We start from the raw sequence: 16,540 nt of genomic DNA on the forward strand, positions 1-16,540 counted from the left end.
GATCAAAGATAATCATCTCCAAGCAATGGGGTAAAAACTGCTGGTACAGTATGCTTTTTACACATTCAGAGCAAAATGACAACCCTTCCTGTCACTTTAATACCTTTGCCTCGTGCATTGTTTTATTGCACTGGTACTCATTCTTGCTTTGCATTAAATAGTATGTAAATTAAGGACAGACTAACAAAACAAAATATACAAGAACACTTCACAAGTTTATACTTTTTTGGAGATAAGACCAGTGAAATCATTAGAAACTTGTTTCCTAAAAATCACAAAATGTGATTACTTTTTGAGTAACTCAGACTAGGGGAATGAGGTATTATCTTTAAGAGGTACTTCTTTTAAAGAAATATTTAGAAATGCATTTCACACAAAGCAACAGGTTACGCAAAGAAAATATGTATTTGAGTGTGTGGGGGGTTTGGGGGGGCTATATTCTTAAATAGGCAATACTTCTAAAAATATTTTATCACAGATCATGTTGGTCTGTTTTATAAATAAAGTTTTATTGAAACAACCTCATTCCCTGTTTACATATTATCTTTGGCTGCTTTTGAATGGTAACAGCAGCGTTGGACATTTGTGACTGAGACTTCATGCAGTCTTGGAATACTCACTAACTGGCCCTTCATGAAAGAAGTTTAGCTCCTTGTTTAAATTACTGTACTCCCCACTGCTCAGAGGGCACCTTACCTGCCTCCACTGTCAGCCTCACCCCCACCTCATCCCACGCTCCAGCTGCATCCACCCGAGCCCGCCTTCCACTCCCCCCTGTGCCTCTTCTCCTGCAGCATCTTCCTCCACCACTCGGCCCTCTCTGGCCCTCTCTGCTCCTGCCGGCAAGTCCCTGCTCATCCTCAAAGGACTGGCTCGGCCTCGCTTCTCAAATCGGAAGGCAGTTCTTTGTTTCCTGCTCCATTCCGTTCTGCTGTCATACTGATGCGCTAACCTGTGTGTCTCCCACTCCGGACAGAGAGCTCACTGAAGTCACGGACCATGCAGCCCACCTTGCCCCCCTCCCCACCCATCACCCCCAGTCCTGCGCCTGGCACTCAGCTGGCACTCAAATCAACAGCGGTTCATTGCTGGCAGCCCTCTAGCATGAGAAGCAAAAGCCTGGAGCTCACCAGTGAGAATCCCACTTCAGCAGAGAGAATGTCTCTCTTCTGAGGGACTGAAGGTGGTAGGTTACATCGGACAGCCACTCACCTCGCTCCTGGAGGCCACGGCCCGGTGCAGCGGGGTCAGCCACATGTTGTCCTTGGCATTCACACGCGCCCCTGGAACCAAACAGCACAGGTCAGAGGCACAATGCAGCAGGGTGGGGGAGGTAGTCTCCTGAGGTCACGTCAGATGCCATATCTTGAGCCCCCATTCGCCCCGTACAATCACCACGCTGCATTTTGTTTGTCCTTGTATCGGTCCCGTGCTTTCTGGCAACTGCACAAGAGGAGACCGCAGGACTGCAGAGGAGCGAGATCAAGAACTGAGAATGTCCAAGCACTGGTACAGACCCGGTGGGAAATCCAGCATCCCAGGGGGTAGGAGACACAGTGGTGAGAAGACAGATTCTCCAGGGCTGTGGACATGTGTGTTCTGAGGAATGAAGGACTTTTCCTCTGTGTGTGTGTGTGTGTGTGTGTGTGTGTGTTCCCCGAATAGAATGTATATTCCTGAATAAAATATATAATCACAGAAAGTATTTTCTATTTAGTGATCAAGCATTTTTATCTCATGGGGCACACAACACCCTCGTGGCAAACGGTCAAGGACAAGCAGCCTTCCAACTAGTGTGCACGAGGGGCCAGTCAGCTTCCAAACACGGCGGGTGAAGCTGAGTTCTTTTTGTTTTGTTTTTGTTTTGTTTTTTTTCATGTGTCCTTATCCCCCCATTGCCTCCCATCCTCCCCACTCATGCCCTCACCCCCCTGATGTCTGTGTCCATTGGTTAGGCTTATATGCATGCATACAAGTCCTTTGATCTCTCCCCCTTACCCTCCCCCTCCCCCGCCTTCCCTCTGAGGTTTGTCGGCCTGATCGATGCTTCTCTGTCTCTGGGTCTGTTTTGTCATCAGTTTATGTTGTTCATTGACGGGATTTCATTGGATTTTATCTGGACTGAGAGGGTCAGTGGAAACCTTTATCCAGGAATCCCCATTCTGTCTCTGGGACTGGCAGGTGTTTTGGTGGGAATGAGCCAGCCTCCATGGATCACCGGGGCAGACCAACAGAGAGCCTGTGTGGGCTGCGCACGGCTCCCTCACACTGTGGGGAGACAGGCTTCCTCACTGTGGGGGACAGTCAGGCTCACACCAGCCAGAGCCAGCTCACATTCCCTGGAGCCACCTCCATCATGGGGCAGACTCCTCAAACGAATGGAGTCAAGGACAGCAGAAACGGCCCTCCTTCCGTGACACCCTCACAATTATTATCAGGTCTACAGATGAACTGATAAAACACCCCATCGGCGCAATCTGTGTGACTCAGTGGTTGAGCTTTGACCTATGAACCAGAAGGTCACAGTTCAATTCCCAGTCAGTGCACGTGCCCAGGTTGTGAGCTCGATCTCCAGTGTGGGGCGTGCAGGAGGCAGCCAATCAATGATTCTCTCTCATCATTGATCTTTTCCTCTCTCCCTCTCCTTTCCTCTCTGAAATCAATTAAAAAATATTTTTAAGAAAAAATTTTTTTTTTTTTAAATAACACCCCATCTGAGCTTCCTTTTCAGGGGGCTTCAGGGTTTTGATCAGTCTTCTGATCAGAGATGGAAAGTTTTGTTTAAAGGGCTACTAAAGAGGAGCAGCCAGAGAAAATGTCATCATCTGCTGATGCAGTGAGGTGAGACTATTTTGGCCTTCAGAAGAGGAAGGAAGCTGGTGAGGAAGAAGAGTGAGGACATGAGCGAGGGGGGAGAAGAGGGGAGGTGGGATGTGGTGCCTCTGGGGCAGGCTGGGGCAGGAGGCAAGTGGAAGCAGGGCTGGCCAATCTCTGCGAGGCCATGGCCAGCTGACAGCTTAAAATTACTTGTGTTTTCATGTGTGGGTTTTTTAAAAAGGCACCAGGTGATGATGAGCTGGAAATTTAGTTTAAGATACCAGCTAAAAGGAAATAAGAAATCATAGAACTTACACAATCTTTTTCTCTTTATCTGAAGGACAAATACCATCAACGATATTAATTATAGAAAAGAAGAACATAATAATCCCTAAAACCAAGAGATAGACCCCTTTCCTCCCACCTCCCACCTCCCACCTCATACCCCTCATCTAATTTCATTGGTTTGAGATGGGGCCAGGCACATGTATACTTTAAAATGTTTTCCTTGCCATAACTGGTTTGGCTCAGTGGACAGAGCGTCGGCCTGCAGATTGAAAGATCTCAGGTTCAATTCTGGTCAAGAGCATATACCTTGGTTGTGGGCACATCCTCAGTGGAGGGTGTGCAGGAGGAAGCTGATTGATGTTTCTCTCTCATCAATGTTTCTAACTCTCTCTCTCTCCCCCCCTTCCTCTCTGTAAAAAATAAAATAAAATATATATTTTTTAAAAATAAAATGTTTCCAAATATATTTTTATTGATTTCAGAGAGGAAAGGGGGGGAGGGAAGGGAGAGAGAGAGAGAGAGAGAGAGAGAGAGAGAGAGAGAGAGAGAGAGAGAAAGAGAAAGAGAGAGAGAAAAACATCGATGTGAGAGATACACATCAACTGGTTGCCTCCTGCATGCCCCGCATTGGGGGACCGAGCTCGCAATCCTTGTATGTGCCCCGACCAAGAATCTAACTGCGACCTCCTGATTCAGAGGTTGACAGTCAACCACTGAGCCACACCAGTCGGGTCTGGGGAGCTTTGAAGGTATACGTTTGGCCCAGCCAGTATGGCTCAGTGATGTTTCCACCTTTCTCTCCCATTTTAAATATCTGGAGGACCACTTTGTAAAGTATATGATTCTTGAGCCACTAGGCTACACAGCTGAAACTAATACAGAATAATATTGAATACAAATTGTAATTGAAGAAAAAATTGAGTTGACTGTTTTGAATGACAAAATTCACCGGTTGCAAAATAAAATAATTCAGGAAGTTGAAAAAAAACTATTAGGGAGAGGCAAATGACAGTCACATTAGCATACCAGGGCACACCCATCCAGTTGGTGAAAATTACAGTCTGACAATGCTGTGTGTTAGCAAGAGTGAGGAGCGTCAGGAAGGCTTGTGTACAGAGGGTGGGAGTGTGGCTGGTGTAGCCCCTTTGGGAGGCAATTTGGTTCCACCTGGTAACACTGAACAAATGAAGTTGCAGAGTAATGCCTATGGCATAATACCAGTCACATACAGCTTTTAAATTTGCAAAAGTACTTCTGTATGTTGTTTACAGATGCACAGGCAGGAAGTAAAAGTAGCAGCTACGGCTAAAGAAACCAGCATTCTCTGGAGTGGGAGCTCTGGGAGGAGGGTTGGGAGAGGGTGGGTAAGCACAGCCAATGGGCTGCAACTGTGTCTTCCATGTTTTCTTTCCTTTAAGAAAGGATCCGATGCAAATATGGCCACGTTGACTTCATAAACCTTGGTGTACGTGGGTATTAGTTATATTGTTTTCCACCTTTTTCAGTATATTAGAAATAGACAATGTTTTTAAGAGAGCTAACATGTGAAGTTTAATGTTTCTTAATAAAATGGGGCACGGGTGGTAACTTGCTTTTTTTACACTATTTTATTCTTGGTCAGTGGTCCTTGATTAAAAAATGACACATCTGCCCTAGCTGGTTTGGCTCACTAGATAGAGCATCGACTTGTAGACTGCAGGGCCCCGGGTTCAATTCCGGTCAAGGGCACATTCCAGGGTTGAGGGTTCAATCCCAAGTGGGAGGCATGCAGGAGGCAGCTGATCAATGAATCTCATCTTGATGTTTCTCTCTCTCTCTCCCTCCCTCTTCCTCTCTGAAATCAATAAAAATACATTTTTTTAAAAGAGGAAGAAGTATATGTCTTAAAAAATGACTCGTCCACTCTTTCCATAGAAAGTGGTCCCGCCCCCCAGTGTCCTCCCGGATTTTCCCGAGGTTCAGGCCAGGGGAGTAAGAATAATAAACAGCAAGAGGCTGTTGGTGGGACAGTCCGACTGGAAAGGAATTTTCCAGCTGAGGATGTGTTCCCTGCGGGCGGCGTCTTCACGTTTCTCTCGTGCTCTCCTCCCTGCACAGCCGCTGGCCGGCCTCACACGCAGGCGCCCAGCTGCGGGGCAGACAGGCCGGGGAGCCGGCCAGGAAGGCGGTGGGGAAGCCACACCGCACAGAGGGCAGCGCTCCATCCCAGGGAACCTTCCCCTGACTCTCCAAATGCCATTCTGGTCCCGCCACGCTGTGACCCTAAGCAGCTCATCCCCCGGAGCTCCGATCCCAGCCAGCCGGCCAGGACACTCACGAGGGAGGGCAGGCTGCACCAGTGTCATTCCTGTCTCAGCCCTGCGTCCACCTGCTTTGGCCACCGCAGTCAGAATGTTACCTTCAACCTCCTCTCTTCCTTCTCCCTGCCCCCTCCTCTTCTTTCCCCCTCCCCCCTGACATGCAGCCTGCTTCTGTCCTTGTGTGCGGCATTAGAAGGCTCTATATCATGTTTCTGAAGGAGATAACATTGAGTTATAACCATTGAAAATATTGCAAATCTGATTAGAGGGAAAATGGTATACTGTTTAACAGTGAGGTTGGTATCTGCTAATATGCTTGTCTCCTGCCCACTCATCATTCATTCTCCCAGAAACTGCTCGTTCAGACGCTTTGCCTGCTTCCCTTATCCTTCTATTATCGTCTGTTCTTATCGTCTCTAGGCATCTACATTGTGTTGTGATGAGAACTGTTATTTATATATTCCGAAAACTTTCCGTTTTTTAATATTAAAAGATCCAAGTGTGGCTTTTAATATTAAAATTCTCTCAAAGAGAAAAATGACCCCGAGCTGGCTGAGCTCATAAAGCAATCCCCGCTCCCTCCCCTCAGGTAGCACACCCCGGCACTCCAGGCACTGAAGCTCATCACAGAGCGGGGACGGGCCTTCTCCCGGTCCCGCTGGGTCCCCGTCCCTCCACTCGTCCTCCAGGAAAGCTCCGCTCCCGGCAACGGAGTTACTATGACAAACGCAGAGCTATCTGAACGGGGACCGGCAGCACTTCATCAGTGTCATCCCTGCCCCTGGCTTCCTCGCCTCTTTCCGGAACACCTCCAGCCTTATTTAAGGTCAGCGGGAGCCGGAAGATGGCTGAGTATTTATAACTGGTTTTTCTCAAGGAAGCTCCCCGTTACGTTCTTGCCCATCAGGCACCACGGGGCACCGAGGGCACAGGGTCTGCATGCCGAATCACTTAAAGGCAGACGCCCTATACCCAAGGACATCTGAAAGCTTACATTATTATTCTTTAAAGGATAGGCGCTCCTGATCCTCCAGAAATGAAGACCCAGCTCACAGCTGTCAGGCCTGAACCCTGATGGCGAGTTAAGTGTGCTTTTCATCTCACCCCTATTACCACCTGATTTTATGTTCACAGAGAGCAGGGTGCTCTCTGAGCACCTTTTCCAGAAGCGACATGTCTGTTCTCTTAGTTCTGTCGTCTAGGAAAAGGTAGAACGAAGGCAAAAGGTAGACGAGGGACTGAAAGCGCTTAGAGGTCAAAGAGGATAACGGATTCTAAAGGCTGATGTATCTCAAGTTTGGCATTTAACTACAGAAACAAGTATAAACCAAAAATCATACGAAGTATGACTAGAATATAATGAAATCAGCTTGTTATGGTTTTTTTCCACGCAGAGACCAAATCTTATTACAGCCCAGGAGCAGTGTCCTTCAAAGCAATGACCTTGGAAGCGTGTGTGATAATCCCATGATGTGGCAACTGCTCAGAGCATCTTCAGCACTCCCTTTGGATTTGCCGTTGGAGCTGGTTAACATGCCCACCAAGTGATGGCTCATCCCTTGATAATCACACCACCGAGGGGGGCAAAACCAGCACTGCCTGGTTTAATCACCTTCACCATTTGAGGGTGGAAAACACACACACACACACACACACACACACACACACACACACACCGAATCCAACCTGAAGGGATGAGTATGCGTTATGCATAAGAGCATCAAAACAATGACCTGCATGGCTCAGGAGACAACTGGCCTTGGGAGCAGAAATCACATTTTGAAAAATCACAGGAAATCCTGTTACTGGAACACCCCCTGTTGGGCGGCCTACATGCAAACGAACTTAATATTTTGAATTCGTACTTACACCTCACACATCCCAGGCTGGAGGGTGAGGATTCGGTGTTCTTCCTCCAGCCTAGGGCTCTAACCCGTGTGCATCCCAGTTTTTCTACAACTGCTGCCACTGGGGTCATGTTCCCATCTGCTCTGCTTCCTACACCGCAATCTTATCCCTTAACTCCGATCCACTCACTGGTTCAGGTTGGTCTCATGCATGCAGCTCTGGGCAACAGCAGAGACCTTCCCTCTGACTTGAGCCTGACCAGGCCAGTTCCCAAAGAGAAGCGAGAGTCAGGTGGGGAAGTAAAGCCAGAATCCGCTCTGGAGGTTACAGGAAGGGGGCTGTTGTAAGGCCTATTCCTCTCTGTCTGTTCAGGGGCCTTGGGGCTCCATCTGCCTGGCTAACGGGAGACAACCTCGGGAGGAATTAATGGAGTTGGGTTACTCTGCACTCCGCAAGTTAATACAACAATAGAGAACACAGCTGTAATGGGCCATTCTGGCAAAGCCAAATCATTTGTCCAACAGGGGAATCATTAACACCTCATTCGTTATGAGGTTGGAGAAGAGTTTGGGTGGATTCCCTAAAAGGGCCAGCTGCCAGATGAAAGCTCAGAGATAAAACTGTCCTGCTCTTTCAGTGACAATTCTTTAGGAAAATAAAATGCAACTGATACAGGACTTCTAAGAGCAAACTAAAGCCATGTGGATTCCAAGCGTTTACCTAAAGTTTCCACAATTGAGTAAAATGTCTAAAGAACTTTCCCAATGCTCTCTCAGGCCCTAAATCTTTCCAATTTGATGGGAGTGAGGAAATTCCATGGCATGTGCCACCCAAAATTATACTAGAGAGGTTAACAGCTCAGAATTCCAAGACAAGGAGGTGTACAGATCAAGATATACTCTCCAGGCTCCCCTGAATGAGCCACATGTAAGAGCGGCTGGCCCTGACTGGTTTGGCTCAGTAGATAGAATGTTAACCTAAGGACTAAAGAGTCCCGGGTTTGATTCTGGTCAAGGGCACATGCCTGGGTTGTGGGCTCAATCCTCAGTGTGGGGCATGCAGGAGGCAACTGATCAATGATTCACTCTCATCACTGATGTTTCTCTCTCTCTATCCCTCACCCTTTCTCTCTGAAATCAATAAAAATATATTAAAAAAAAAAAAAAAAAAAAAAAAAAAAAAGATTGGCTGGTGGATTACATGCCTCGTGAAGGTGATGAGGCACCTAAGGAAAACAGAGGGTCAACTTCACGCTGCAGAATTAAAACCTTCCCTTCCAGGTATGAAAAACAGACAGAAACCAAGGCTGGGGTCCAAGACAAAGTTCTGAATTCGCACATTCATGAACCTGACGTTTTTCTGAGACTCCGAGGTGTCTCTTCACACAACGTTTGGATGGTGAGTACAGCCAGTTGGGACCATTAGGTGTCATACCACAAAGTTCTTTACTTTACCCCCCACTTGTTTCCGCCTAGTTTTCCATGGGCCAAGTTTCTGTCCCTGGGGCAGCCGGCCAGGTGCGTGCTGGCTCTGAGCCCTGGTCTGTGCCAACACCGAACAATGCGTGTTTGTTTGGCCTACGGCCCTGGAACATCTCAGAACCGTCAGAGGAGGCCCGCTCTCAAGAACAGAAGGATGCCACCCAGGCTCCCACCATGCTCCAGGCAACGGTCAGGAGCGCAGGCTGCACAGCGAAGACATAGAGCATGTGTGTCCGGGAAAGCCTACCCGGAAGGGGACACCACACAAGGAGGGCAGTGAAACCGTCCTGTGTGTCCAGCACAATTATTGTTTGTTTGTTAATCCTCACCCAATGATATTTTTTCCTATGGTTTTTAGAGAGAGTAGAAGGAAGGCTGTAGGAAGGGGAGAGAGCAAAACATTGATGTGACAGAGACACATCCATTGGTTGCCTCCCACGTGTGCCTCGACCAAGGTGGAGATGAAGCCTGCAACCAAATGCATGCCCTTGGCCAGAATCGAATCTGTGACCCTTCAGTCCACAGGCAACGCTCTAACAGCTGAGCCAAACCAGGCAGGGCTCCCAGCACAATTCTTATCTCCTTCGCACAATGCCCTCCACATCTGCTTAAACACCTGCATCAGCTCCCACCCGTGTGCAGCTCGCTTTGGGTTCTACAGTTCCCTTTGCCACTGCAAACAAAGGCCCAGCCTCAGTGCAGGCCTTTGCACAGTCTGTGGGCAGAGGCATTTCCTCCAGGTTTTAATCTGCCCAACAGAAGGCAGGAGGACAGGCAGCGGGTCTGCACGTGATCCACACCGGGACGCGTGCACGTGCTGACTCATTCCCGGGCCTTGTCTGGCAAACGCTCCCGGCGGAGAGCACATGCCGACTTCAGAAACCTGCTCCGTGGGATGTACCACACACAGGTTTCCAAAAATGGAAGCACTCGCATTTTTAACTCAGATAAAATACTTAAAATCCATAGAAAAATGAAGAGAATATTTATATTACCAGTCACATGCCATATTTGCTTCCAATTTTTAGAAAACAGAATACTTAACACGGTTGTAATCTCTTTTGCACCCTTCCTAAAAAACACCCCTCACTCAACCTGCCTCCTCAGACGTTAAGTTAACCACTGTCCAGGAATCAACGTTTCCTTTCCTTTCGTGTTTTTATATTTTTACTAGAGGCCTGATGCATGAAGGTTCATGCAAGATTAGGCCTTCCTTCGCCTGGCTGCCAGCACCGGCACTGGCTTCCCTCCAGCAGCCAGGACCCAGGCTGCTTCTCTCCTGCCACTGCCAGGCAGCCAGGACCCCGGCTGCTTCACTCCAGCCGCCACTGCCACCCACCGGGGGCGGGCTCCAAGCCACACCGCGGCCGCTCAGAGCATGCCCCACCCCTGGTGTGTGTGTGTGTGCTGGGGCTGGGGCAGCACACAGTCCCCTCCCGCCCATCTGTGTGCACAGCTCCTCCTGAGCCGGTGGTGGTGTAGCCTCTTCCTGAGTCATGACAACCAGCTAATTCAGTGTTTCCCAACCTTCTCTCATGATGAGAATCACCTGGTGGAGTTGTTAAAACACAGATTCCTGAATCCCAACTAAGAAGTGCTAAACTAGAATTTTTGAGAACATATAGGTAAAATTGCATACCTAACTTAGTGCTCTGTATATAACATCTGTCTTAGAGCACTAGTTAAGTATACAATTTTACCTATATGTTCCTAGGATTTTTACTAGGATTTTTGAGAACATATAGGTAAAATTGCATACCTAACTTAGTGCTCTGTATATAACATCTGTCTTAGAGCACTAGTTAAGTATACAATTTTACCTATATGTTCCCAAAAATCCTAGTTTAGCACTTCTTAGTTGGGATTCAGGAATCTGTGTTTTAACAACTCCACCAGGTGATTCTCATCATGAGAGAAGGTTGGGAAACACTGAGCTAATTTGTATATTACCACTTTCTATATAGAGATTACATGGCCATAGTCATAAGTCCATAAGCAGAACAAAGCATTGTTTTGCAGTGAATTCAGATCTGTGTACACACACACACACACACACACACACACACACACGCACACCAGGGGTGGGGTGTCTGTGCATGTAGACCCTAAGCAACCAGTTTGCTCGTTTGTTCTTTTGTACAGACATCCAAATATGCTGGATGCACCTACCCTGCTGGGCCTGAGAGACAGTCAGGAATCAGATTTTCAAACCACACGTAAGTTTTGCTGGAGACGTCCTTTTTCAATAAGAACAACTTATTGTGCCCTAGCCAGTTTTGCTCAGTGGATAGAGTGTCAGCGTGTGGACTGAAGGGTCCCAGTTTCGATTCCAGTCAAGGGCACATGCCCAGGTTTTGGGCTCCATCTCCAGGAGGCAGCCAATCAAGGATTCTCTCTCATCACTGATGCTTCTATCTCTCTCCCTCTCCCTGCCTCTCTGAAATCAATAAAAATACGTGGTGTTTTTTTTTTTTAAAGAACCAGTCCTTGCACTTTTTACACATTTATCGACAAAATCGCTAATCGAAGACACTTCCATGAGCCCCATGAAGAAACTGTGTTTGCGTTCCTTAGCGTGGTCACTGGAGTAAGCGGGTCGCTGACAGTTTTGTGTGGTGACTGTATGCACAGCTGGCACTTACCTGAGAGAATTAGCAGCTCGATGATCTCGGCATCGCCCAGGAACGCGGCCACGTGCAGCGGAGTGCGCTTCTCCGAGTCCTGCAACCAGGGCGACAGTAAGCATCAGTGTGGCTGCAGGAAACCACACTCCGAGGCTCACCCTTGGGAGGGAGCGAAAGCCAAACACCTCCTCAGGCGAGTTCCCTCAGCTGACACATGTCCCTCAGCATCTCCCCCAGGCGCATGCACGCGAGATCCCATTTTCTGAGTCTGTGTCCTGTTGGCCTCCCTCTCCTGCTAAGGAAGGTCAGCTCCGGTCAAGGATGGTCCATCATGCACTGGATGACGAAACTGGATTTATTTGTAAGCCTTCAGTAATGGCTAAAAAACACATATCTGAACCATTCTACCTACCTGAACTGTATAGCTCAAAGCTTTCCATGATTTGTTTTCTTTCTGGAGTTTTTCACAAGGACATTGAACATAAGAACCATCATTTTCTCCTGTCCATCTCCATTAGCTGTGGCCTATACACCTCCCATTCACGTAATATGTATTGAATGCCTACTAAGTGCCAGGAACCCATGTGTGGGGACAGAAGTGGGGCTGTGAAAGGCCCAGTCCCTGCCTTTCATGGAACTTACCTTTAAGCGGGAGGCCAGCAATAGCCATGAACACAAATAGTCATGGACACAGTAAGATCATTTCAGATGGTGATAACAACATTACAACAGGGTGATCGGATCAAGTCACTGGGAAGATGGGAATAAAATTCCCTAGAGTGCTCAGGAAAGGCCTGTCTGAGGATGCTGACAGTGAGGGCTAAGTAGACACTGTTAGTTCTGTTTTACAGATGAGAACCTGTGGCTCAAATAAATGATGAAATTTCCTCAAGACCCCATAAGTGCATAGTAGAGCCAAGCTGAGCTCTTCCCACTCTACATCCTTGGCAAGGCATTCAACACACTGTGCTCAGAGGCAGTACAATAACAGGGGGGGGGGGGGGGAGAGGACACTGCTTCTCCTTCTGTACTTCAGAGATAGCAATGCCTCCCTTAGGGAGCTGATAAGAGAATACAAGGTGATGCGAGTCAACAAAGCCCAAGCAGCACGAGGCTTGGCCATGCACAACCAGTGCTCCGTCAGAGCCATCGGTGCCATCAGCACAGACACTCCTGTGACACCTTCCCGCCAGGCCTGAGAACTCTCAGGACCAAGACCAGGTCTCATGTCCACTTATCTCTAAAGCAGCAGCACAGTAGGTGCTCAGAGGAAACTGGCCAGACCGAAGGGTCTGCGTGCACGGTCTCCCCGCAAACACCCAGCCCCCGCGCCGTAACCGTGGTCACCAAAGTCTGGGTGCCGCCTTTGAGGTTTCTCCTAAAACTAGCCTGTGTTTTCGTGTCCAGAGATTCATGGATTCATGATTAATTTTTATCATCCTCCCTGCGATGACCTGATGATACAAGCCATCTCACAACCCTGCATTAGGCCAAGGAGATTATTCTGTTTTCTGACAGCTCAGCCCTCTGCTCTTCCATACTAGTGCTTTAGGCACTTCCTGACTCACTAACACCTAAAACAGATGGCAGGCAGGGGACACAGCAAGAGCTGATCTCCAAACAGTCTATTTGTCAGGAGGTCTGGGAAACAGGCTTTATGAAGGGATGGACTAACTTCTAAGCAGATAAAAACGGGAGTCTGGCCAGGCCAGTGTGGCTCAGTGGGTTACAGCGTCGTCCTGTGCCCCAGAAGGTCACAGGTTCGATTCCCAGTCAGGATATGTACTTGGGTTGCAGGTTCGATCCCCAGCACCAGCCGGGACACATACAGGAGGCAACCAATTAGTGTCTCTCTCTATCTTCTTCCTCCCTTCCTCCCTAAAATCAAGTGGGGGTGGGGGGAGGATATCCTCAGTGAGGATAAAAGAAAAAGAGGAGTCTGCATTAGCTGGGGATGTATGTTGTTGACGTATGCTGCAAGTAATTACTACAGGTAAGTGGAAATCGGGCAGTCACACAACTGTTCCATATGAAACAATGGTACGCGTGGAAAATTCATTCAGTAAGATACACAACTATGGCTTGCCCTCTGATCTCTAGATCACCCTTTCAGTGAAAATAAAGCTTCAGTATTTGAAAACACATTTGCTCATTTGAGAATCCAGTGTACTAACTGGTGTGATGGATTACACAAGTCACCGAGACCAGACTTCCACAAGTGTTTTCCATTTCTGTTTCTGCTGGTGAGATGGCTACAGGCACTTCCCATGTCAGCCTCATAGTCCCTTCCAATCACCGCTATCGCCACCAGAACATTCCTGTTGGATCTTGGGATAAACGTATATAATTACACGTTTCCCTGTGAATTGAACTGGTTGCAGGGTTTGGTTCAACAAATTAGACCTTACCTAAGTGATTTCAACAAGGGCTAACTCAACCCAGATATGACTTCATTTGACCTGAAGCAGAGTCAGTGCTCTGTTGAGAATGTGACCTCCAATAAAGCCAAGAACACCCTCATATCTAAACCTGCTGGCCTGTTATTACAATATAAGCCTGGCCTTGCCGATTTTGTGGCCCCTTTTATGACACCTTTATGACATGGCTTGTTGAAACCAAAGATTTTATAGTATAAAATGGGTGTGTTCTGTGAGATCACATTGTAAAAATTTTTTATCGTTAAATCCCAGTGTCCCTATTGCTATGCATTTAAAAGTTTCCTACAGCTACTAGGACATCTACGCATTTCCATTACTTTTTAAATATATATTTATATTGATTTCATAGAGGAAGGGAGAGGGAAAGAGAGATAGAAACATCAATGATGAGAGACAATCATTGATAGCTGCCTCCTGTACGTCCTTTACTGGGGACCGAGACCACAACCCGGGCATGTGTGCTGACCAGGAATCATGACCTCCTGGTTCATAGATTGGCACTCAACCATTGAGGCACACCGGTCAGGCTACGCATTTCTATTACTGACCAAGAGTTGCTGACACCTGCTCTCTCACAGGCGCCTGAATGATGAACGGGATCATGGATCAAGGGCGGACTCAGAGCCACAGTCATCACCATGCTCCATTGGGTGAGACTGTCCAGCAGTTTGCAGTTCATTGATTCCTCGGTTGAAGGCCACTCTGCTTTGTCCTAAGCCAGACAAATGGAGTAGGAGGTGCAATGACAGGAGAAGGAGAGAGGCTCTGGGGAAAGAGAGTACTAGTAATAACACTGGTGAAAATCGGTCCTAGGCCATGGTCGGCAAACTGCGGCTAGTGAGCCACATGCAGCTCTTTGGCCCCTTGAGTGTGGCTCTTCCACAAAATACCACGGCCTGGGCGAGTCTGTTTTGAAGAAGTGGCATTAGAAAAAGTTTAAGTTTAAAAAATGTGGCTCTCAAAAGAAAAGTCAATCGTTGTCCTGTTGATATTTGGCTCTGTAGACTAATGAGTTTGCCGACCACTGCTCTAAGGCATCTAGAAGAAACAAAACCTACCTGCTAATCACAGAATGCTTTCATTTTTTTTCCCCCCAAAATGCCTTTTTATCTATTCTTCTACTTAACTCACATAACATCCCTACCAGGGGAGACACAAGTTTCAGAAAAGTCTTATTATCACTATTAAAAGAGGGAATCTGAGCCCTTGCTGGTTTGGCTCAGTGGATAGTGTCAGCCTGCAGACTGAAGGGCCCCCCGTTTGGTTCCCATTAGGGCACATGCCCAAGTAGAGGGACTGATTCCTAGTAGAGGGTGTGCAGGGGGTGGCCAATCAATGATTCTCTCTCATCATTGATGTTTCTCTCCCTCTCCCTTCCTCTCTGAAAATAAGAACATATATTTAAAAATAGTAATAAAGGAATAAAAGAGAAAATATGAGCCCTTGAACTGGGTTGTATGACTTGCCCAGCACAGAGAACATGTTAAAAAAAAAAATTAAAAAAAAAAAAACTTAGTATCCTGGCTTCCCGTCTGTATCTGAAAACTGACCTAACAGTAGCTTCTGGATCGAAGTTAGAAGCCAGGACCAGCCACGATGCTCTCAGCCTCAGCAGAGTGGCCAAGTGCTCCCTGCATCGGCTGTCCCCTCCTCCGCTGCCAATGCGTCCTCTGTGATCACCACACTGGTGAATGGTCATGTGTCTCTTCACACCGCCCAGGACCCAAGAGGAGAAAAGACTTCCAACACAGGCACGGTAAGACCAGCACCCACTGCAGAGGGAGCACTGGAGTCGTTTTTAATAGACTGTTTAAGTGCCACCAAAAGAGAGATCTTTTTCTGTGACCCTGTACCTCCAATTCCAACAGCCCTTGGCAAACAGACCCAGGAGAAGGCCCAGGTTTCTCCAGAAGGAAGGTAAACCCTCCCTCTAAGACTAGCCGGGGACACACACAGCCCGTTGGCGTCTGAGCTACATGTGCAGAGTGTCAGGGAGAGATCAGGCCGAGGAAGTGTCTGCCGTCTGTTTACCGAGGAAGCAGATGAAAGAAAACAGGGAACTTGAAGTATATACACGTGCAGTGAGCCTGACGTGGGCAGGCAGTTTAGTCTGGCAGCTACGCGTCCTATGCAGGCAGAGGGGGGACCGAGCCTTTGTTTTTAAAGATGAAGAATTGTTTATTACACGCTTTGGAGACTCTCAGAAGTGCACGATCTAATCTTCACTGTAAGTATCTGTCGTGCGCTAAAACAAACATCCCTCCCTCCGTATAAACATCTTACGTACCAAGACAGACAGACGGAGCGACGGTGAGAAAGCAGGTCTGCACGGCCGCCTGGTCATGAAATGTGGCCGTTGCCATGGTCAGTGCAAGTGCCCACTGGTATGGAAGGAGCAGGGAACGGGGGCCCGACAAGCTTAGTGTGCTAACCAACAGGTCACCCAGAGCACGGCCATGTCTGAAGAACCTGAACCCAAAACAGGTTCCTTGGGGAGAGACTTCAAATAAGTGAGCAGAAGAGCCGAAGACGCAGCATAGACTGAAGTCAGGCAAGAGGCAAATAAGAAAGACGCCTGGTTTTAAGGTGGGGAATTAAAAGAAGTTTGACAAGAAGAAAGCAAAGGAGAGAAGCATCCTGTTTCCTTTTAAAATCTTCGTGTTTACTTTCACGTTTGGACATCTCACAGATATAGACGAGCACAGAAAATGACAGGCCTTCATGTTCCTTCCAGGAAAAACCAA

General features: G+C 47.7%; 1 protein-coding gene across 7 annotated transcripts in view; it reads right to left on the reverse strand.

Moving 5' to 3' along the window:
• The window catches only part of ANKRD44 (ankyrin repeat domain 44), a 196,214-nt gene that overhangs the window by 85,643 nt on the left and 94,031 nt on the right, over positions 1-16,540 (reverse strand). For all 7 annotated transcript variants that reach the window (XM_084893133.1, XM_084893132.1, XM_084893131.1 and 4 more), the window contains exons 3-4: positions 11,377-11,455; positions 1,213-1,283 (exon numbers count right to left, since the gene is read on the reverse strand). In XM_084893133.1, the coding sequence (XP_084749259.1) occupies positions 1,213-1,283; positions 11,377-11,455 (150 nt within the window). The remainder of the gene's footprint in view (positions 1-1,212; positions 1,284-11,376; positions 11,456-16,540) is intronic.

The sequence above is a fragment of the Pipistrellus hanaki genome (assembly GCF_964339955.1).
Source record: "Pipistrellus hanaki genome assembly, chromosome: 8".
NCBI classification, from domain to species: Eukaryota; Metazoa; Chordata; class Mammalia; order Chiroptera; family Vespertilionidae; genus Pipistrellus; species Pipistrellus hanaki.